Source organism: Camelus ferus, chromosome 5, assembly GCF_009834535.1.
Source record: "Camelus ferus isolate YT-003-E chromosome 5, BCGSAC_Cfer_1.0, whole genome shotgun sequence".
In the NCBI taxonomy this organism is placed as follows: Eukaryota; Metazoa; Chordata; class Mammalia; order Artiodactyla; family Camelidae; genus Camelus; species Camelus ferus.
Genome location: NC_045700.1, coordinates 96644059 through 96666394, shown reverse-complemented (window position 1 = coordinate 96666394; position 22336 = coordinate 96644059). Strand labels below are relative to the sequence as shown.

Sequence of the window (22336 nt, the reverse complement as noted above, 5' to 3'; positions counted from 1 at the left end):
AATATTAGGAGACGCATAGAAAACAAAATGTGAAATGACAGATGTAAAGCCAGCTGTATCAATAATAACATTAAGTGTGAATGGACTAAATAATCCAGTCAAGAGGCAGAAATTGTCAGACTGAATAAAAATATAAGATCCATCTATATGCTGTCTCTAGGAGACATAGTTTATATTCAAAGATACAGATAGCTTGGAAGTAAAAGAAAGTCATATATCATGAAAATAGCAACCGCAAGAAGCTGGAATGGCTAAACTTATATTAGAAAAAGTGGACTTTAAAACAAAAAGTATTAGGGGGAACGTGTAGCTGAGTGGTAGAGTGCAGGCTTAGCAGGCATGAGGAGGTCCTGGGTTCAAGCCCCAGTACCTGTTAAAATAAATAAATAAATAAACAAACCTAATTACCCCACGCACCCCAAACCAACCAACCAAACAAATAAAAAATATTACTGATGCTAAAGGGAAACATTTAAAATGATAGGAGTCAATTAATTATTTTATTTATAATAAAATAATTATAAACCTGTATGCACCTAACTGTGGACAGCCAAATACACAAAGCAAAAACAGACAGAAATGAAAGAAGAAATAGATAATTCAACAATAATAGTTGGAGATGTCAATTCCCCATTTTCAATAATTGATAGAAAAACTAGGCAGGAGGTCATAAGGAAATAGAAGGTTGAACAATACTGTAAGACTACTAGACCTAACATATTTATAGAACACTCTACCCAACAACAGAATATATATTCTTCTCAAGTGTACTTGGGGGCATTCTCCAGGACAGACCGTATGTTAGGTCATGAAAAACTCTGCAAAACTCTTCATAAATTTATAAGGATAGAAATAATACAAATTATATACTCTGACCACAGTGAAATGAAATTAGAAATGAATAACAGAAAGAAGTTTGGGGAAATCACATAAAATAACACACTCTTAAATAATAAGTGTGTCAAAGAAAAAATCAAAAGGTAAATTAGAAAATACTTTGATATAAATTCAAAAGAAGACATAACATGCCAAAACATACGGGATGCAGCTAAAGCAGTGATTAAGGGAATTGTATAGCTGTAAATGCTTATATTAAAAGGAATATCTCAGTCAGCAATCTAACCCTCCTCCTTAAAGCACTCGCAAAAGAAGAGCACACAAACCTAAATGAAGCTAGTTATCCAGCTAGATAAATGTCTGTATGTATGTTAGAGCAAACATTAATGGAATAGAGAATGGAAAAACAACAGAGAAAAATCAATAAAACCGAAAGTTGGTTCATTGGGAAAAAATCAGCAAAACTGACATATTTGGCTAAACTGACCAAATTACTAAAATCAGAAGTGAAAAAGGGGACATTACTACCAACCTTACAGAAATAAAAAGGATTACGTGACGATACTATGAATAATTGTATACCAACAAATTGGATCATCTAGATGAAATGGACAAACTGATGAAAACACACAATCTACCAAAACTGGTTAAAGAGGAAATAAAAACACCTGAACGGACATAACAGCTAAAGAGATTGAATATATTAACAAACAAACAAACAAACAAACAAACAAACAAAAACCTCTTTAAAAAAAGCCCAAGCACAGATGGCGCCAGTGGTAAATTACACCAAACATTTAAAGCAGAATTGACACCAACCCTTTTCAAATTCTTTCAAAAGTTAGAGTAAAGGGAATACTTCCTAATGTATTTTATGAAGCCAGCATTACTAATTCTTAAGCCAATGACATCATAAGAAAATTACAGACAGATATCCTTTATGAATCTAGATGTAAAAATCTTCCACAAAATACTAGCAAACAAAATTCAGCATCATGTCAAAAGAACTGTCTGCCATGACCAAGTGGGATTTACCCTAGAAATGCAAGAATGGCTTAATAACAATAGCAACAAAAATCAGTGTAATACGCTACATTATTAAAATGAAGGGGAAAAAACCCACATGATTATTTCAATTGATGTACACAAAACTTTTGACAAAATCCAACGCCGTCATGATGAAAACGCACAACGGACAATAGAAGGCTACTTCCTTAACCTGATAAAGGGACCCTGCAAAAACAACCTCACAGCTAACATCAAGCTCAGTGGTGAAAGACCAGACACTTTCTCCCTAAGATCAGGAAGAGGAGAAGTTCCTCTCTCACCATTTCTGTTTAATATTGTACTGGAGTTGTTAGCCAGTGTAATTAGGCAAGAAAAATTTTAAAAGGCATTCTGATGCAAGGAAAATGTTAAAACTCTGTTTGTACATATCATCTTACAGACTGAAAATCCTAGGAATCCACTTTTAAAACTGACTAAAACTAATATTAAATGATTTTAACTAAATATATAAATATTACTATTAATCTAAATATAAAACTACTACACTATTAAAACTAATAATAATAAACATTCAGTAAGATTGCAGGGTATAAGATCAAGACACAAAACCCAGTAGTTTTTCTATACAGCTGTAGTGAACAAACCAAAAATGAAATTTAAAAACAATTGCATTTACAATAGCATCAATAAGAATAAAATATTTATGAATATATATTACAAAAGCAGTGTAAAATTTATTCTCTGAAAACTGCAAAACATTGCTGAAGCAATTAAAGGAGACCTCAGTAAATGGAACAAATCTCTATCAGAATCCCAGGTAACCTCTCTGTACAAACTGCAAAGCTGACTCTAAAATTCGCATGGAATCACAAGGGTCCCAGAACAGCCATAACCATCTTGGAAAAGGACGAAGTTGAAGGCCTTTCACTTCCTAATTTCAAACTTACCGCCAAACAGTGGTAGTCGAGATAGTGTGGGATTGGCCTGAAGACAGACGTGTAGACCAGCGGAGGAGAATAGATTCCCGAAGTAAACCCGTGTGTCTGTGCCAGCTGCTTCCCAGCAAGAGTGTCATGGACTTCTGAATGGAAGTGAGGGCAGTCTGTTCAACAATCGGTGCTGGGACTACTGATTATCCACACACAAAAGGGTGAAATTTGACCCTACCTCACACCACATACAAAAATTAATTCAATCTGGATTGAAGATCTAGATGTAAGAGCTTAAACTATGAAACTCAGAAGAAAATATAGGGGTACATCTTCATATCCTTGGATTTGGCAGTGGATTTCTAGATATAAAGCAATGAAAGAAAAAATAGATAAAATGGACATCATCAAAATTAAAAACTGTGCCTCCAGGGATACTATGAAGAAAATGAAAAGATAACCCACAGTATGGGAGATACAATTGAAAGTCACGTATCTCCTAAGAGACTTGTGTGTAAAATAAATTAAAACATCTTACAACTTAATAATAAAGACAAATAGCCAAATTAAGAAATGGACAAAGAATACAAATAGAAATTTCTACTAATACAGATGGCCAACGGGCACATGAGAAGGCGCCCAGCCTCATTCTTCATCAGGGAGACGCAAGTCAAAGCACACTGAAAGGTCACTTCACGCGCACCAGGATGGTGATAATCCAAAGTCAACACGTGCTGCTGAGGGTGTGGAGAAGGGGCGTCCTCGTGCACTGCTGGTGGGAATGTGGAAGAGTGCAGCTGCTGTGGAGAACAGCTTAACAGTTCCTTGAAAGTTAAACATAGAGTCACCACAGGACCCAGCGATGTCACTCCTAGGTATATGCTCAAGAGAAATGAAAACATACGTCCACACGAAAGTTGTACTGGAATATTTACAGCAGCACGATTCATAAAAGCTGACGAATGGGAACACCCCAAATACCCATCAACTGATAAGCGGATAAACAAATTGTGGTCTATCAGACAGTGGAATATTATTCACCTGTAAAAAGGAATGAAGTACTGAAACATGCTACAACATGGTGAACTTTAAGAACATTATATGAGGCAAAGTAGTCTAGTCACCAAAGACCACATGTGATATGACTCCATTTATATGAAATGCCAGTAGGAAAATACAGAGACAAAGTAGACCAGTGGCTGCTTAGAGCTGGGGGCTGGAGGGCTGGGGGCCCAGAGCATGGTAGCTGTCAGGGGTGGGGCTCCACCTGGAGTGACGAGAATGCTCTAAGATGACTGCGGTGATGGTTGCGCACCTGTGAACGTACTAAAAGCCACTGGACTGTGCACTTTAAATGGGTGTGTTGGATGGGACGTGAGTTATGTCTCAACGAAGTTGTTCGGAAGAGTCCCAGCGCTCCAGCAAACAGACACGCCCTGTGGTCATTTCTGTTTCCTGTGAAAGAGGTGGTCTGGGAGCCTGTGGCCCTGTCAGATCCACTTTTAAGTTCTGCTTTATCGTCACCTCTAGCGGAAGCACCTCCCTGGTGCCACGTAGTCTTCATGGCAGACACTTTGGTGCCGCCACACAGAGCTGGTTTTTTGGCCCGTGACCTAGTCCCCACTGCAGCAGGGGGTTGGCCCTGGGAGCCAGGGTTGGGGGCACAGTGGTGGGGAGGAAGGAGGGGCTCCTACTTTCTCGGCCAGCAGGTGTTTCTTTGTGAGGTTCCTGCATCTCAAGGGGTGGTGGGAAAGTGGAGGTTAGGCAACCTTTCTGGAGGGGATGATAAACTGTTCACAGACAGGAAGGCAGAGGGACGCGGCTGAGCCTCAGGCTCGCTGCCCTCTGCCCGCAGCCACCCGTGGCCGGAAAGCAGAGCCGAGTCTCCACTCCAGAGAGGGGCGTGAGCTGGGCAAGGCCAGAGAGAACCTGGTGCTGCCTGGTGGCCTTTTAGCGGCATGGTGAGGGGACACAGAGCTGGGGTCAATGGCGCAGAGGCAGGGTGGCCAGGAGGTTGCATATGGGAGGGCAAGGATGCAGGAGCAGAGGGAGGCTGTGGACTGATTCTCAGACGCCTCCAGCGCCGAGCCCCGCCCTGACCCCTTGGACCTGCTCTGGGGCTGCCGAGGACTTGGGGCCCCACCTGCTCTGCCTGCCGGGCCAGGGGTGGGCTTACCGCAGGACGGTGGTTGGGGTGGGGGCAGCCAGCATCACAGCGGGCCCACGGAGGCTAACGTGGGTCTCTCTTGGTGCAGTGGAGTTGGCCCCCAGTCTCCGGCTGAAGAGGAAGAGACCCAGCCTGCCCAAGGGGCTGGACTTGGAGGATCAGGAGCTGTAAGTGGCTGGCTGAGGGTGGCAGTGGGCTGCACGGAGCTGCTGGGCCTGTCCTGAGCTCCCCTGCCCGGGACAGCATCTGTCTTGAGAGTCCTGGCCCTGCTTGTGGGTGGTGGGCTCGAGCCACGACGGGGGTGGCAGGTGGGGGTTGCTAGGCACACTGGTGAAGTGGCCTGGGCTCCTCCCGGCAGGTCAGCTCAGGGCTCCACGTCCCCGGGGGTGGCTGGGTGGGGTTTGAGCCCAGGCTCTGCTTCTCGAAGACATCCCCCGTCACAGTGGACATGCTGCCCTGTGCCCTCACACCTCTCCTCCCGCTCCACTGCCGGCCCCTCCGTGGGGGCATGGCTCTGCACCCACCCTGCTATTCTGGAACAGTCTCTACATGCCCGGGCGCCTTGTTACCCCGTGGGCATCCTGGATGGCACCCACCCAGGAAACCCTGCTGGACGGGGCGTGGGTGTTGGGTGGGGCGGGCAGGGGTCCTCCCGGGGCAGGTGGGCCAGGCTCACCCACAGCCCCACGGCAGGCCTGCTCAGAGCCTGCTCCTCCCACTGCAGACTCCTGCCGCAGTGGAAGAACCCCCCCCACCTCCCCTGCCGCGGTGACCTGAGGGGCCCCGAGGCCCGGCACCCCCTGACTGCCCGCCGGGCCTCCTGCAGGATCTCCTTCTTCAAGTTCTGCTGCCAGTGCGGCCGCTCGGTCGGGGTTTGCCTCTCGCCCTGCACCCGCTGCTACGGGGTCCTGACCTGCGGCAAGCACTGCAGGACCAGAGCCTGGGCCGACTTCCACAGGAGGGCCTGCGGCGCCCTGACAGCCATCCGTGAGTCCAGGGCTGGGCGGGCCTGGGGCCTGCTGCTCCTGGGACGCAGGCACCGGCCTGCAGGGTAGCAGACGGGGGCGCCCCGTCATCCCCGAGATCTCTCCATTCAGGCCGCGGGGCAGGATTCCCAGGGGCGGCACAGTGGGATTCCATGGCCGGCCTGTTGTGGGAACAGGGAGGGCGCCGTGTGCTGGCGGCCTCCGGGTGGTGGGACATGACACCGGGGGAGGGGCTGCTCCGCTGGACACCTGGGGGTTCCCCTGACCCAGGAGGGCCCAGGCAGACACTGGTTCCCCCGGACCACAGGGCGTTTCTGAGAGGCTCCCCCTAGCCTGCCCCCTCAGGTGTCTCCTGCAGCAGGGGTCGGCCGCTAGAGACACCTCCCCTCCCGCCCTCCCCTCCCCTCTCCTGGGTGAGACTGGGGAGGAGCTGAGGGCCTGTGGGCAGGGACTCGGCATCAGACCCCGGGGGGCTCTGGGCGTGGCCGGTGGCGAGCCAGGCTGTGTGCAGGGCTGTGGCGGGACTTGGCCCCTCGGCCGGGCCCTGTTGGGGACCAGGGAAATGCACTCAGTTCTTGTGGTACACCCCTGCCTGTGCACCCTCCCCTCCGTGGGGCTCTGGTCAGCCGTGCTGCAGGGGAAGCCGGGGCCTGGGGAGCACACGACCTGGCCGCAAGGGGCACGTGGGCTCAGAGCCTGTCTCCTGCGGTGGCCTGAGCCCCACCTCCTGGGGGATGGCCAGACCCCTCACCTCCTCCTTCCCGCCAGTTCCTTGTCCAGAGGCCCACCTGGAGGATGCGTGCTGGAGGGTGGAAGGATCTCCGTAAAGGAGCAGCGCGGTGCCGAGGCTGGGGAGGGCGGGGCTGCCCCCGTTCTCACCTGCTGGCACCTGCACCTTGGGGTCACATCTGAGCTGCTGGCCCCGAGGACACTAACTCGGGGCGTCTGCACCTGCAGGGCGCTGCATAGCAATGTCTCCCTCTGGACCACCAAAATAAAGTGGCCCCACTGGGGGCGTTTTGGACCCTCTGCCCCTGCCTGGGCTGGCGCAGAGCTTCTGAGGGCCTCCACATTCACACTTGTGATCTCCAGGGCCCACCTTGGTCCTCGGCTTTCTGTAAGGAGAGGAGGGAGGCCGGATGGATGAGGGTCAGGACTGGAGCACAATCTAGAGATTACTGCCTGAAGGTCACGCCCGTGAGTATGGGGCGCATTGGGGGGCTTCCCAGGAACCCACAGCCCCTGCTCTCTGTCCCCTGCTCGAAAGGGATGGGCCGGCGCCCCACGTTCCTTCCCGCAGGCTCCAGGCTCACTGCTGGCGTCCAGGGCGTTCATTTCTTCCACGTACATTTACTGAGTGCATGGCGGGGGGCACTGTGGGGGGCCTGTGCATGTGGAAATCGCCCATCACTGAGATGGAGAAGGAACTAGAGGCTAACCGGGAGCCACGCCATGGCACAAGGAGGGTGGGCCTGCCAGTGGGGGGGGGGTCTGCTTTCCTGGGGGGGGGGGGCAGGAAGGGGTGATGAGGATAAGGGCTGGAGACCACATCTTCAGAGCAAGGAGATGGTGGGTGCTTCCAGGAAGGAGGCGGTAGAAGGGGGTCTTGATGCTGAGAGCAGAGTGGTGGGGGGCGGGGTAGGGGGAAAGGAAGTGGGGGCTGGAGCCCTGCAGGTCAGGACCCCAACTGGGCAGGCTTTCTGCTGGGAGGGCGGCCGGCCTGCCACCGTGCTCTGCCTGATTTCCTTAGTCTCTTGTCGAAGCTGGGGCTCCCTGTGCGGGAAGTTCGCTGGGAGCTGGTCCTGGGTGATGGTCCCCTGAGGGGCTGAGGCAGGTGTGGGGGCAGGGGAGAAAGGCCCCTGTGCGCTGCTCTGGAGCCGGGCTGGCTTCTCAGGGGGCTTCCCCGGGAGGCTGAGGACTCAGGCTTCGTCCCAGCACCAGCCTAGTTCTGCCTGCAGTCCAGCCCCAGGGGACTCACGCCCTGGCTGCGGGGGGCCTTCCTGGGGAGGGGAGGCCGGGGCAGAGACCCCAAGAAGAGGTGGGGGCGCCTCCACTGCATCTGTCCGGAAGGAAAACCTTCCTCGAGAGGACTTCTCACGTTGTGGTGGAAGAGGGACTACACACACACAAGGAACGCTGTGTGGCCATTGTCCCAGCACCCAGCAGTCACCGCGGTGGGCGCTCTGCCGTGTGTCCTTCCAGTCCCTGTGTGTCTGTGCAAACGCACACACCACACACTGCGCACACGCGTTTCTAAAGAGGGGGCAGGACTGTATTCTAAACTAGGCCATGAACATCTTTCTACACTAAATGTTTTTCTGCAACGTAATTTTCCTCAAATGAAAATGGGTTTATTTTTTATTCTGGTTATATGTGCAATATATGCTTACTTTAAACGCCCCAAGATGAAGTCAGTGTGAAACACCCCAGTCTGCTTGAGGATAAATATCCTGGACACATCTTTAGGTTTTAATCTGCACATACGTGCACACACATGCGTGTACGGCTCCGAGCCCCTTGTGCACACGTGTGCTTTTTCACGCACCGCGTATTTATTTATTGTGGGGAGGGCGGTAATTAGGTTTACTTAGTTTTAGAGGAGGGGCTGGGGATTGAGCCCAGGACTTTGTACAAGCTGAGCACGCGCTGTGTCTCTGAGCTGCTCCCTCCCCGCCACTGTGTACTTATTTTAATTAGAACAGGCTAATGGTGAGACCTCAGCCTGTCCTCTAGGGCACCGTGTGTGGCACAGGAGCCCCAGCAGGTCTGCCGATGCCCCTGGGCCGGGCGTTTGGGTTCACTGTTCACTCCTGAAAGGATGCTGCATATTTGGCTAAATTCACAGAGGTTAACTTTTCACTTTTTCAGTTTTGCATTTGCAGTGTACCCCCTGGGAGGTCACTGCGTGTCTACCTGCACTGCGCCTCACCAGTCACAGTGCTGGCGGTGTCCACCGTCCCGTCCCCTGGGGACTCGCGCACAAGTCCGAGCAGCCTCCCTTCCATGCAGTGACCCCACATTTGTCTGTCCTCTCGCCATCTTATCACTGGAGCCGCCTGGTCTCCCCGACTTGTGAGGACTCCCTCTAAAGCACCTCCCCTCTCTCCTGCCTGCCGTGGAAAGGGCCTTCTCCAGAGCCGAACTTGGCCATGTGGACTTTTTACTCTGTTGTCCACTCCAGCTGCCCTGCCCTCCAGGCCCTGAGGCGTCCCCCAGATGGGATCACACAAGGATATGCACAGATTTAAAAGACGACTTTCTTGCATTACGATTTTACCTGCAATCTTATCATCAGCCTAGAATTAATTTTTGTGGGGGGCCCGCGGGCCAGCCAGCTGGCGCTTTCCCCGCAGGGCAGGCAGAGGTGGAGTATCCACTTCTGGCTGCCGCCCGTGTGCACGTGGTCCTGGATGCCCGGGCTGTGGGCTCGACCTGCCCCTGGGACTGCCCCTCCCGGGCCCTTTCCCCTCTGAGACACACTGGCTTTGTACTCAACTCAGATGGATTGTAAACTGTTTGTCAGGTTCAAGAGTATCTTGTTGGGACTTTGTAATTATTTTCAATGTTTAGTTTGGGGGACAGTTGGCATCTTTCGTGTGTGGTTTTCTAGGCAACGATACATTACGGTTGAGTCTGACAGTTTCCTTTACTCAGGAATCACCGTCAACGGCTTTCACACCTCATCCAGTCTTCTGAAGGTCCACTCAGTGTTGCCTTCTAAGTACGGCCCAACACGGCCACTTCCAGAGACTCTCTCCCTCCCCGCGGCCACCCGGGCTCCAGGGTGGCCAGAGGCTCCAGCTGTGCTGCTCCATCCCCGCAGCCCTTCCAGGGCCTTGCTGCTCTGGCCCCGCCTCCCGCCCCCACCGCCCACCAGCCGGGTGCATGGCTCCAGCCCTCCCCTAACTGTGGCTCATCCCTCCCCCCCGCCCCCAGGTGGGTGCTGCGGTGTCCACCCCTCTCTGGGTCAACACATGCACTGAGTGCTTACCTGGGCCCCCAGAACACCGTCGAACACCAGGGAATGGGTCCCTGCCCTGTGGAGGCCTACACTCTGGATGGGAGAGCTCCTGTGTGGAGAAGGGCCCTTGCTGCCGACGCCCCGGGGGCAGGAACTGTGTTCACGGCAGAACCGCAGCTGCTACCGCAGTGCCTGAGTGCCATCCGGGGTGGGGGTGGGGGCACCCAGCCGGCAGGTCCCACGGGCTCGTCTCACGCGTGCCGGGCAATTCCGTGATCTCTGCCCACACTGTCAATGAGATGGGCTGTCCGCTCGTCCCCGGCTGTCGGGGCTGTCGGCTCCGGGCTCTGCAGAGCGATGCCCGAGTCCATCCCCTCCCGGTGTCCGGGGGCCCGTCCCCGCTCACCGCTCACCGGCTGGCACTGCAGCCACGGATTTCTTAAAAGGACCCGCGGCGTCCCACGTGACGGTTGTTGCACTGAAGTTAGCTGTTCCAGCGTAAACCTGTACCTTTCCGTGGGCTCCACCCCAGCTGGCTGATCATCGATTCAGTGCATGCTGTGCCTTTGTGTATTTTTACTTAGTGGCAAGTCCGGACCAGCCCCCTCATCCCCACCGTGCTCAGGCCGCAGACCCGGCCCTGTCCTCTCCGTCCCTCTCTCCCTGGAACATCCCGCTCATCAGGAGGTCCGGCTGCGTCTGTCTTCAGATCAGATGGGAACCCGCCGCCCCTCCTCTTGCCCTTGGTGGTCGCTCGGTGTCTGGGGCGGGTGTGCCTCCTCGGTCCCTACTCTGTGCCAAGCTCTGGACCAAGGCTGTAGGGAGGCTGGCTCAGCCTGATTCGTGGTGGGTCCTCAGTGCTGGCCGTTCCCCTCCCTCCCACCTGCTGTCCACGGGGACTGGTCAGAGCGGGGATGCAGCCACGCCAACGGCCACTCCCTCAGGTCCCGAGGGCCTCAGGCAACCGTTCAGGTTTTCAGACTCAGGGACAGTGCAGGCTCTTAGCTGTCCCTGAGGTCAGCTCTCCCCTTGACAGACCAGGCACTTTCTGCTCAAAGCAGTGAAGGGCCTGGCACTGCCAGCCTGTGTGGAATCAAAGGGGCCTCCTGGGTCACCTGTCCTTGGACTCTTGCAAAGCAAAGCTCCCTCCCCGGAAAGTTCTGTGATGTTGGTGACCCGCTCCCCCCACCCCTGCCTGCTTCTGTTCCCTGAGCAGGAGGATGTGCCCCAAAGCCCCACCTCTCCTCTTCCCGGCCAGCATGCGTGCTGACCTCCGGTGCCTCGGCTCTGAGAACTCGGAGTTCTGGTCACTTAGGCCCCACTGCAGGGTGGGGGTCCCAGCAGGCCAGGGAGGCCCTGTGCCCAGGCCCCACTCCAGGCCCCACCTGTCTTCCCACCGGCTTGGACCTGGAGGAACTGAGGGCTCCTCCTCGGCGGGCCCACCCCCACATGGGAGGTCACGGCCTCGCTGGGACCGTCAGAGGGGAATGTGCCAGGTCGCCGGGGCAGGAGCTCAGGGCCGCTGTGCTGGGGTGTGCGGGGCCAAGACCACGAGTGGGCAGGGTGAGGTCGGGGGGACTGGGTGCAGGGGTTCCCAGTAGAAGCCCTGGTGGGCACCTGAGTGAGGTGGGGCTGCCGAGATGTCACATCAGCTCAGGGAAGACAGGGCAGAGCCCTCAAGGTAGACGCCGGCAGCCATGGGTGGCCGCGGGGGTTGGGAGACTGACCTTGGGGGTGGGGGGGGCCTCAGGGCCACATCCTGTGAGTCTGGAGAAGCTGGGGGAAGGGCTGAGAAGGGGCCACCCCCAGAAGCAGAGAGGGGAAGCCAGGGGTGGAATTTTCTTCTGCTTCATTCAGCGGTAGGCGGGTGTGTGTGTGTGTGTGTGTGTGTGTGTGTCTGTGTGTCTGTGTGTCTGTGTGTGTGTGTGTGTGTGTCTGTGTGTGTGTTTAGAGGCGTAACTGCCCGCTAGCTGGAGGGCTGGGTTCCCCAGGGCTGTCTAGCCAGGCAGCTTTGAGGGGTCAGTTTGCTGAGGGTAGTCCAAGACCAGCCCCCCGCCCCCCGCCGTCTCCCCAGCCTCGCCACTCCCACCCTCCACTGGTCAGAGACTGTGCCCAGGTGGCCACCTGGCTCACGCTGCCCCGTGTGACCCTCCCTCCCGTCGTCCCACCCCTCCAGTCTCCTCTCAGTCACCCACCTGGACTCTGGGGTCCTCTCTCAGGCTGGGAAAGAGACGACCTGCCTGCCTGCCTAGCCCGAGGCCACACCAGGGTCAGTTGAGGTGGGGCAGGTGGAGGGCAGGATGGCAGAGGTGTGCCAGGGTGACCATGGGTGACTTCGGAGCAAGGGTGGAAGAGCAGCAGGTTGGGGGGCAGTGGGAAAAGGACCAGGGAGCAAGTGTGGGAGGTGGAAGGAGTGGGTGGAGGGGCCCCACTTAGAGCAGGGAAGCCCATGGGGGCTGGGGAACAGGCTCGGAGAGGATGCTTCTGAGGGAAGCCTACGTCCTCAGGGCAGAGGGGAGGGCCGGAGCCCGGGAGAAGGGCAGCAGTCTGGTTGCTGCCACCTCTCTGGGGAGAACAGGCAATGGCCTGAGGGGTGGCCTGGTAGGGGCAGGGGAGCCTAGAGAGGACACGGCCAGGAAGCTGGGAGCAGGCAGTGTCCAGGAGCCCGAGAGGGGCACAGCCAGGCAGGAGGCCTCGGGATGGGGAAGGGGCGGTGACGGTGGGCGGGACAAAGGGCCTGGAATTCACAGCGCCGGTTCTGCCCAGGAGCCAGCGTTCTGTGTTCTCTGGGGAGGCAGGTGGGGGAGGGGCGGCCAGGGCGGGCCCCAGGAAGGATGCAGAAAACTCGGTGCCTGAAGCTGCAGGTTTCAATCCAGGCCACAGAGCAGGCAGGCCCCTCGGCTCATCCTTGGGGCCAGGGGAGCTGGGCGCCCCCCCCCCCAACCCCGCGCTGTCCCGCCTCCGCAGGGTCTGGAGCCGGCGTGAGCCTGGAGGGGCTTCCTGCACAGGCTGGGGCTCCCAGCTCAGTTTTGGCTGTGGTTTGTGCTCTTGTCTTTTTGTGCCCCCACCCCGAGTTTCAAGGCCCTATAAAACGTGGATCTGACCTGGTGCAACACTGGAAATTTTTTTAAATTTTTGTTTTTTGGGACTTTCTTGATTACTGATTTACTTTCATTACTAGCAATCAGTCTGCTCAGATTTTCTGTTTCTCCCTGATTCAGTCTTGGAAGGTTGTCTGTTCCTAGGAGTTTAGCCACGTCCTCTGCGCTGTCTGGCTTGGTGTGTAACTGCCGTGTTCTCTTATGCTCATCTGTATCTCTGCGACGTAGATCGTAACATCTCTTCTTTTGTTTCTAAATTTTTTTTTTAATTTGGGTTTGCTCTTTTTTTTTTTCCCCCTGATGAGTCTGGCTAAAAGTTTATCATTGTGTTTATCTTTTCAAAAACTAGCTTCCATTTTTATTGATTTTTTTTTGGTCTCTACTTCCCTTATTCCAGTCTGGTCTCTGTTACAGCCTCCCTCCTACTGGTGTTGGCCTTTGGGCTTCTTTTTCTAGTCTCCTGGCGGACAGTTGGACCGTTTGTTGAGAGCTTTCTGGTTTCTTGCCGTTGGCCGCGTCACTGTCAACCCCCTCCCCCCCCAACCAAGGGCTGCCTTGGCTGCGTCTGTCCCGGGGGCTTTTGAGACGTGTGTCTCTGTTCACGTCAGTCCCAGGTGCTTTCTGTTCTCCTCTTTGATTTCTTCCTAGACTCGTGTTTGTAAGAGCTGCATGCTGTTTATCCTCCGCACGCTTGTGCTTCTTCCCAGTTTTCTTCCCACAACTGGTCGCTAGTTTCATACCATTGTGGTCAGGAAGGATGCTTGATAGGACTTCAGTCTCCATGCATTTGCTGGGATGTCTTCTGTGTGGCCTAGCATGTGCTCCATCCTGGAGAGGGTTCCGCGTGCATGTGAGCAGAACGTGTGTTCTGCTGCTCTGGATGGCATGTTCTGGAGAGATCTCTGCATCCCTCTGGTCTAATGCGTCGTTTAAGGCCAGTGTTTCCTTGTTGCTTTTCTGCCCGTCAACCTAGTGGGGTGTTCAGATCCTCTGCTGTTACTGCATTGGTGCCAGTTTCTCCCTTTATGTCTTACTATTCGCTTACACATTTGGGAGCTCCGACATTAGGCGCATAGATGCTAATAAATGTTACCGCCTCTTCTTGGATTAGTCACTTTATCGCTGTGCAGTGCCCTTCTTTGTCTTTTGCTGGAGCCTTTGCTGTAAATTCCGTGTTGTCTGGCATGAGTGTTACCGCCCCAGCTTTCTTTTTGTTTCCGTTTGCATGGAACATTGTTTTCCTTTCTTTCACTTTCGGTCGTGTGCTCTTTATTTCTGAAGTGAGTCTCCTGTCGGCAGCATGTGGACAGGCCTTTTTTCCCATCCACTCAGCCATGCGGTGGCCCTTCATTGAAGCGGTGACGCCATCTGCACAGAGAGTGGCAGTTGGGAGCTATGTGCTCATTCCATTTTGCTACTGTTTTCTGGTTGCTTTTGTTCTTCTTTGTTCTTTCTGCAGTCCCTCTCCTGCCCCTTGGTCTGACGACTTTCTGTAATGTTACGTTTGGGTTCCTCTCTCTTTCGTGTGTGTATATCTGCTGTAGGTTTTGGTTTGTGGTTCCATGAGGCTCATATTTATGTGTCTCTGTGTATCTGTGACTGTGTTTATCTCCATCTCTGGGTGTCTGCATGTCTCTGTATCTGTCTATCCATAATCTGATTTGTTTTAAATTGAGTCATTAAGACCGAATGCATTCTGACATTTTTATCCCCTACTCCATGTTCTGTGTTTTTGACGCCATAGCTTACACCTGTACGTGTGTCTCTTAATGCTTTATTGCATTACAGCTAACTCTGTGCCTTCTGCCCCTGAACCTCCATGCTGGCCTCACTTCCCGTGGCCGACCCACCGCCTTTGCTGCGTGTCTGCCTTTACCAGCATGGCTTTCTTCCTTCGTGTGTTTTCTTGTTTCTCGTTACTTTTACTTTTGCTTTTGCTCAGAGAGGATCCTTTACCATCTCTTGTAAGGCTGGTTTGCTTGTAGCAAACCTTTAGTTTTTGCTTGCCTGGGAAGCCCTCTCTCTCCTTCAGCTCTGAGTGACAGTCTTCTGGGTGGAGTGCCCCTGGCGGCAGGCTCTTCCCTCTAGCACTGCAAATGCACGGGGCCGCCGCCTCCTGCCCCCGGAGCTCCTGCCGCCGAGTCAGCTGACAGCTTTACAGGGTTCCCTTGTTTGTGGCTCTTGCTGCCTTTTAAAGATTTTTCTTTTTTTTTCTTTTTAAAATTCTTTCTCTCTACTTTTTGCCATTTTAATTATGCTGTGTTTCGGTGTGTGTCTCTCTGGGTTCACCTTGTTTGGGACCCTCTGTGACTCCTGTAGCCGGTATCTTTTCCTTCTTCCGCTCAGGGAAGTTTTCAGCCACTATTTCATCAAGTACATTTTCTGCCCCTTTTTCTCCCTCCTCTCCTTCTGGGCCCCCTGTAATGCAAATGTTAGTATGCGTGGTGTTTCCTCAGAGGTCCCTTAAACTGTCCTCTTTTCTCCTTCCAGTTTTACTGAGGTGTAAGCAACACGAGCACTGAGCAAGTCTGAGGTGCTCGGCGTAATGGCCTGGCCGCGCACATCGCCAAGGGCTTTTCCCAAGCCCCAGCCTGTCCTCGTTTTAAACCGTGCTTTCTTTCTGCTGCTCCGGTCGGGTCGCTTCCCCTGTGTCCTCCATGGAGCTCACGGTGCTTCTGTGTAAGCTCGCCCGCTGCTCAGCCCCTCTGGCGTGGTTTTCATTTCACTGTGCTCTTCAGCTCTGATTTTTTAGAATGTCTAATTCTTTGTCGACGTTCTCACTGTGTTCCACTGTTCTTTCCCCTAGTTTGCTGAGCGTTATTCTGGACCTCTGCTCTGAACTTTTTATTAGGTAAATTACTTACCTCTGTTTCATTAGGGTTTATTATTTTTTTTGGCCTGGGGTTTTAACTTGTTCTTTTGTTTGGAACATTCCTCTGTCTCCCCATTTTGTTTGATTTTCTCTGTTTGTCTCTATGAAATTGTGCGAAACAGTCACCTCTCCTGGTCCAGAAGGCATGTCCCTGTGTGGGAGCCTCCCTATGCCATCTGCGTGTGCCCAGGGGCTTTGGTGGGGCAGCTGGGCCTAAGTGACCATGGCCACATCTTCTGTGATGCTCTGGGGCCACCACACACGACACTTACTTTACAGACAATTCCTGTTTCCCTTTTAGCCAGCATTCTCGGGATGCTGGCTCTCGGTGGTGGGCATTTCTTGGCACATTGCAGGTTTTAAATTTGAGCTCCCATAACTGAGGATTCACTAGCCCCTCTCTCCCTGAGGGAATCACAGCCTGCCTCGTGGTGGGCGAGCTCTTCGGTGCTTTTGTATCTGCTCCTGTCGGTTGTCAGCCGAGGACCAGTGGGACTCCAGTGCTCCTGGAGATGCTCCTGCTCAGAGCCCCGGCAGCAAAGCTCTCATGGCCCCCGGCAGCCAGCAGGGGGAGCTCTCTGCTCCTTCCACAGTCCAGGCCACACGAGGCTGCCGGTTCCAGGTGCCGGCCCCACGCCTGTCCGCTCACCTTTGATGCCCTGGAGGGGATATTTCTGCATCTAGGAACCACGCACCCACTCACTGCAGACACAGAGGGCCTTTTCTTTTTTTACAGTTCATGGGACTTATCCCTCCTGTGACCTCAGGCAGCTGTTGACTTCATAAATACTTCGATTTTGCCCAGCGTTTTGATGTGTCTGACAGGAAGTGGGTTGTTTCAGCCGAAGGCTACCATGCTGCTATGACTTCTTCAAAGTAAACATTTCCTACCGTTTCCTCCTGTTTCTGGCAATTTTCATGCCGGGACAGGGGTCTGAGCCCCCAGGTCAATAATGCTGTTCATCTGAGGTCTCCAGTGAGCTTCTTGCTGGTGTTTCTCTGCTTTCCCAGTGGGGTACAGAGGCGGGTTTATGCTAGACACTGTGAAGGTTCCTGTCCATGTTTTCAGGTCAAAGGAAGGAGGGAAATGTTTAGTCACTGAGGTTTCACTTTAGAGCGGGAGGTCCTGCCTGGGAAGTCCCTGCTGTGCAGAGGGTCTGCTGGGGCCTCCTGGGACCCCACCCAAGTGTCCCGCCCCCTCTCACAGACTCTGCCCCATCTCTGATGGCTCTGACATGTGACTCGCCCGTGTCTTCAGTTTCTAGGTGGGACACAGACACCCTGGTTCTAACCTTTCCATCGTTCACTAGGGACTTTGGGTTTGGGGGAGTCAGTTCTCCGTCCTGAACTTGACTAGGGCTTTGATTATAAACAGCATTTCTAGACAGAGTTGTCGTCTCTGGGTAAAGGAACGCTTAGCGTCACCCGGGGGGCACAGAGCGAGCACTCCTGTATGCGTGCGCAAACACTAGTGTGACTCTATGCGTATGTGCACGAGTGTGTGTGTACGTGCACTGCTGGGCGCCCACGCCGGCGGCTCCTTGAGGAGCTGGCTGCTGTCTGTCAGTGTGGTCGGTCAGGATGTCTGTGGCTTCCTGAATTCCCATGAGGAAGGAATGGGGACAGGAGCCAAGGAGGGGCCTCGCACTGACCGGCACCTGGCCTGGGGTGGGCAGGGCTTGGGAGCTCAAGGGTGGTCCAGGGCCAGCCCAGGGCAGGTGGGGCCCAGGGCTCCAAAGACAAGGCTGAGAGAACCCCGGGGCGGCCCCTCCCTTCCTGCTCCCGGCCTGCTGGCTGTCCCGTGCCAGGTGCCTGCATCACCTGCGCTCTCCTTCCCCCCGACAGGGAGAATGTATTCAGGTCTGCTGACAAGGAAGAAACCTTTGAAGCATCTGGGAAACGTGCCAGGCCAGAAGACCGAGACGCTTAAGCTGCCACACAGGCTGAAATGCTCGTATTCCACCTACAACCAAGAGTGAGCGTCTGGCGGCCCACCTGCCCACGCAGGACTCCGTGAGCCTGAGGTTGCCGCCTGCCTGCCCAGGGAAGAAGGCCACCACCCCAGCCCTCCCCTCCCAGGAGGGGCACGGAGCCCACCCCAGGACTCACGGAGGGACAGGTGGGTGAGCATGCAGCTGCTGCTGGCAGGTGTCTGGGCCCTGCAGGAGGCCCCCCTGTGCTGGGGACCCTGCTCCTCACACTCACGGGGCCTGGGGTCCCAGCCGCTAGGCCCTAAGTGGCCACGGGTGACAGAGGCTTTGTTGAATGTTTGCCTGACAGACCAGTGTGGGCTGTGACACCCAAATAAACTGACCCGCAGTGGCTCACGCCTCTGTGTTGCAGCCTCTGTACGAGCATGCCGGCGCTGGGCCCTGTGCACGGCGCGGTGCTGGGGAGGCCGGTGCCCCGGCCGGCATGCAGGGGGCTTGGGGGCTCGGCTGGGGCTGGCAGCTTCACCCAAGGATCCTGCAGGACTCAGCCTGGGGAGGCAGGGTGGCGAGGGCAGGGGTTCCTGCTCTGGTGAGCGATGCCAGGCCGGGCTCTCTCTGGCACTGTCCCAGCTGGACCATCAGGATGTCCTGCCAGGCCCAGCCTCGGGACAATGCTAGTACCCATGTTCTGGCCTCCTGGGCGTCCCTAAGGCTGCTTGGCAGGAACTGGAACCTGGAACAAGTGTGTCCAGAGCACGGGAGGGGTGGACAGCAGGGGGACCCAGCCTGGGGCGGTACATGTACCCTGCAGCTGTGGGCCACACTGCCAGATGCCACGCGTGTCCGAGCCCCTCCCTACCTCCCAGCAGGCCCGAAGTCGCAGCCTGCTGTGCACAGCCCACAGCATGCACTCGCTGCCGGGCTGGGCAAGGGGGTCAGAGCAGCCACGCGCGGTCTCCAGCCTTTTATTCATACGAGGACTCAAAGAACACACATCGTCTACTGACAGCAGGCCTGGCCTGGCTGCGGCCTGGCCAGTGATGTGGCAGGGCCGCCCTTTCCAGAGATGCATGTGGGGCAGGGCCCGAGTGCAGGCCCCACTGGGGCTGACCACATGTCACACGGGCAGCCACTCCCCACTCTAGCCCCTGAGTCCAGCTGGTGCTCACCTGCAGAGGAGGCTCCAGGCCCAGGCCCCCACCCCAGCACTGACAGGGTGAAGAGGGGGCAGGTGTGCCTGCGGGACTGGGCTGCCTGGTGAAGTGCAGGCTCGGGGCCCTGACCAGCGGCCGTGGGGCCTCCCAACCCCATGAGGAGGAGCAAAGCAGCGCTAAGCAGGCTTCTTCAGGCCCCAGTGCTGGTCAGGACCACTCTCCCCGGCCCCGTGGCTCTGTGTCCCCCAGGCCCTCGAGGCCCACCCTCCCCAACCTGAGCCCCTCTCTGGCAGGGCCCCAGCCCCCTCCCCAGGGCCTGCAGAGGGGAGGGCCCAGGGGGGAGGGCCCCCAGTCCTGGGGAGGGGCCTCGAGCATCTGCATGGGCTGGAGTGCGCCCAGGTCCCAGGCTGCGGAAGGCTGCTGGGTCCTTCAGAAGCTACTTGCAAGAAGCTGAGAAAGCAGCTCTCAGAGAAAAGGGGGAAACGCTTGCAGAGTACGCGCGGCTGGAAAAGCCCTCGACTGTCCACGCTGCCTGGGCCCCCTGCAGTGCACGGGGTCAGGGAAGGGACCCAGGCGTCCCTCCAGCCTGCAGTGCTGGGTCTCGCTGGCCCTGAGCTGAAGTTTCATCAGGCACCCGTGTGGCCAGTGTTGGCAGCCATGGGTCACCTGCCACCCTGGCCTGTGCTGCCCTGAGCTGGGACCTGGCCCTGGGCCTGGGTGGGGACAGGAGGAGCTGCCGGCCCCGCGAGGACGGCCAGGACCACGGCCCAGTGCCACCGAGACGCGGCTGAGAACAGAGCCCAGAGGTGACGTGGCTGTGCGTCCAAGCAGCCTTGCAGCTGCTCTCTGGTGACGATGACATCTGGACAGACCCATCAGTGACGGTGCCTTCCTAGGGCCAGCCTCGCCAGCCAGGCTCGCCCTGATGCTGGGGGGCCCGGGGGTCCAGGGTCCGTGCGGAATCTCAAGAGGCTGTGCAAGACCCCTGACAGCGGGAGCCCTGATGCCCCCTCGGGGATTCTTGGGCACTGAGGGGTGGCCCTGCTTTCTGACACCTGGAGCCCTGAGTGCTCAGCGGGGGAGGTGGGAGGGGAAGGCACAGGCTCGCACACACGCTCCAGCGGGACTGTGCTCGGGGCTGCTGCCATGAGGAGAGACGGCCACCGCATGCCCGAGGTCCCTGAAATGCATGGCTTTTGGGGGCATTGCTCCCGGCTGACCTGAGGGCCTCATACAAAACTGAAAGCAGGGCGGCCTAGGGGGCCAGCGCCACCTGCCCCGCCCCAGGACAGGCACAGAGCCCTGGTCCTTTGCTGTCCCTTCCTGTCCCGCCCCGGGGCCTCTAGGCCGAGAGTTAAATATTGTCTGTTTCGAGTTTTGGCAAAGTCAGTCCTTGGCCTCGGTCCCTGGGGCCGGGGCAGTTACCGCCACCGGGGCCTGGCTGCTGAGAGGAGCAGGGTGAGGGCGGGGAGGAGCAGGAGGGACGGGCAAGGCTGGGGGCAGCCCGCGGCCGAGGTCTTCTGGCCCTCCTGCTCCGACAGGCCGGGAAGGGCGTGGGTCAGGGTGGTCCGGGAGCTGGAATTCTTCTTGCCGACCCTCCGGCCGCAGATGTCGTCTGGGCAGCCGTCGCCGCTGCCTGAGCCACTGCCATCGTCACCTGGAGAGAACAGGAGACCGTGGCAGGCCCACCCGCCTGGGGACCCCACAGGCAGCGTCTCTCCGGAGGCTTCCCCTGCTGGCAATGCCAGCTCCACCCTGACCACCGCACCCTGACCCCCTGGGTCAGCCAAGGCTGGAGGGACCTCCTGGCCAAGTCTCCACTGTGCTGGGGACAAGGGAGAGAGGGACTTGGTGACCACACTTGGGCATCAGCAGTGCCCTCAGGGCCACTGTCGGGGCCCAGGGGCTGGGAGGGCCCCTCCCTGGATGCTTCCTTCCCCAGCTGCGTGGGGCCCCGCGACACTCCTGCACCAGCCCCGTGGTCCCCATCTCTGGCCCCTAGCTCCAGCCCCCAGCACCCGCTCTCACTGGCGTCCTGGAAGTCCACGTCGTTGCCGTTGTAGGCGCTGCGCAGACGGTTGGTCATGATCTTCAGCTGCATGATCTGCTGGCGGATGGTCATGTCGGGCTTGGTGATATCGACCTCCACCTCGGGGTTGTTGATCTGGTTGGCCAGGCCGTCGCCCATCACCTCGGGGAGGTACCTGGAGGCCAGGAAGGCAGGCCCTGGGTCACTGCCCTGCTCTCGGCCAAGGGGTACTGCCCCAGCACGCCCTCCCACCCTCTCCTCCTGTCAAGGCAGTGCCAAGCCTAGGACCCCCAGTGGCCTTCGGGCTGATGGGAGCCCACGCAAGCACCGCAGCAGTGGGGCTTGGAGGCACCAAGCACGGGGTGTGCTGTCGGGGGTAGGTGGCCCAGGGCGAGGTTTTGGCCCTCACTGCGGCTTGTGTCCTGCTGTGTGTCCCACATCAGGCACGGTCCTGTGCACATGGCCCTAGAGAAGGGACCTAGCCGTGACCATGGAGATGAGATGGCCTGTGGTCAACCAGGAGGCACCTACCGGCCCTTGGCCATGCCATTCCAGCAGCGGTCATCACTGGCCGTGCTCGTGGCCAGCTTCTCACTGCACAGCGTCCCTGGGAGGCTGATCCAGAAGTCCTGGGCATCTCGGAGCTGGGCCTTGGCCTCAGAGACCTGTGGGGCAGCAGTCAGGCCACCAGGCACCCCGGATCGGCCTGCCCTGCCCTCCCCCCCGCCAGCGCCTGACCAGCCGAGGGGCCACTTACCAGCTTCTCCAGCGCGCCTGTGGGCGGCTTCTCTGGCAGCGCCAGCTTGCCCCGGCGCCACCTCTCCTCAGGCCCGGAGCCCTGGGGGTTCACCTTGGGGTTCCCGCAGCCCTGGATGACCTTGGCCGTGAGCGTGTCCCTGTTGTCCTGGAGGGCACTGATGGCCTCTGCCAGCCACAGGTGCACGCTGCCCATGATGCTCTCCGCGCCCGCCGGGCCCCAGAACTTGTCTGTGATGAGCACCATGGAGTCTGGCACGGGTGAGAGCACACACAGGGCGTGCTGCACGAGTGCACACAGGCGCACACGGCCCAACACGCACGCGTGCTAGTCTACCATGAGCCACACGTCGGCTTCCTTTAGGGCAGCCCACGTGCAGTCAGCTCGGCGTGTTGGCACGCGTGTGTGCAGACCGCATGCGTGCGTTAAGCTTACATGTGTATCATCTGGCCCACCACACACGTCCCCTCACGTGTGACTTTTCACCTGGTCTCGCCTCAAGCCACCGCGTGCCCTCATCAGCACGTGTTTCAGCACGTGTGTGTGGCGTCAGCACGTGTTAGTGCTCGTGCACATTGGCACGCCAGCCCCTCGCCAGCACGTG

The 22336-nt window shown here is 56.4% G+C and overlaps 1 protein-coding gene across 2 annotated transcripts in view; it reads right to left on the bottom strand.

Annotated features, from left to right (window-relative positions):
- Positions 1–18741: 18741 nt before the first annotated feature.
- GPC1 (glypican 1) overlaps positions 18742–22336 on the bottom strand; it is a 29691-nt gene continuing 26096 nt past the window's right edge. For both annotated transcript variants that reach the window (XM_032480690.1, XM_032480691.1), the window contains exons 5-8: positions 21733–21983; positions 21507–21640; positions 20975–21150; positions 18742–20603 (exon numbers count right to left, since the gene is read on the bottom strand). In XM_032480690.1, coding sequence (XP_032336581.1) covers positions 20368–20603; positions 20975–21150; positions 21507–21640; positions 21733–21983 — 797 coding nt within the window. In that variant the 3' untranslated portion in view covers positions 18742–20367. The remainder of the gene's footprint in view (positions 20604–20974; positions 21151–21506; positions 21641–21732; positions 21984–22336) is intronic.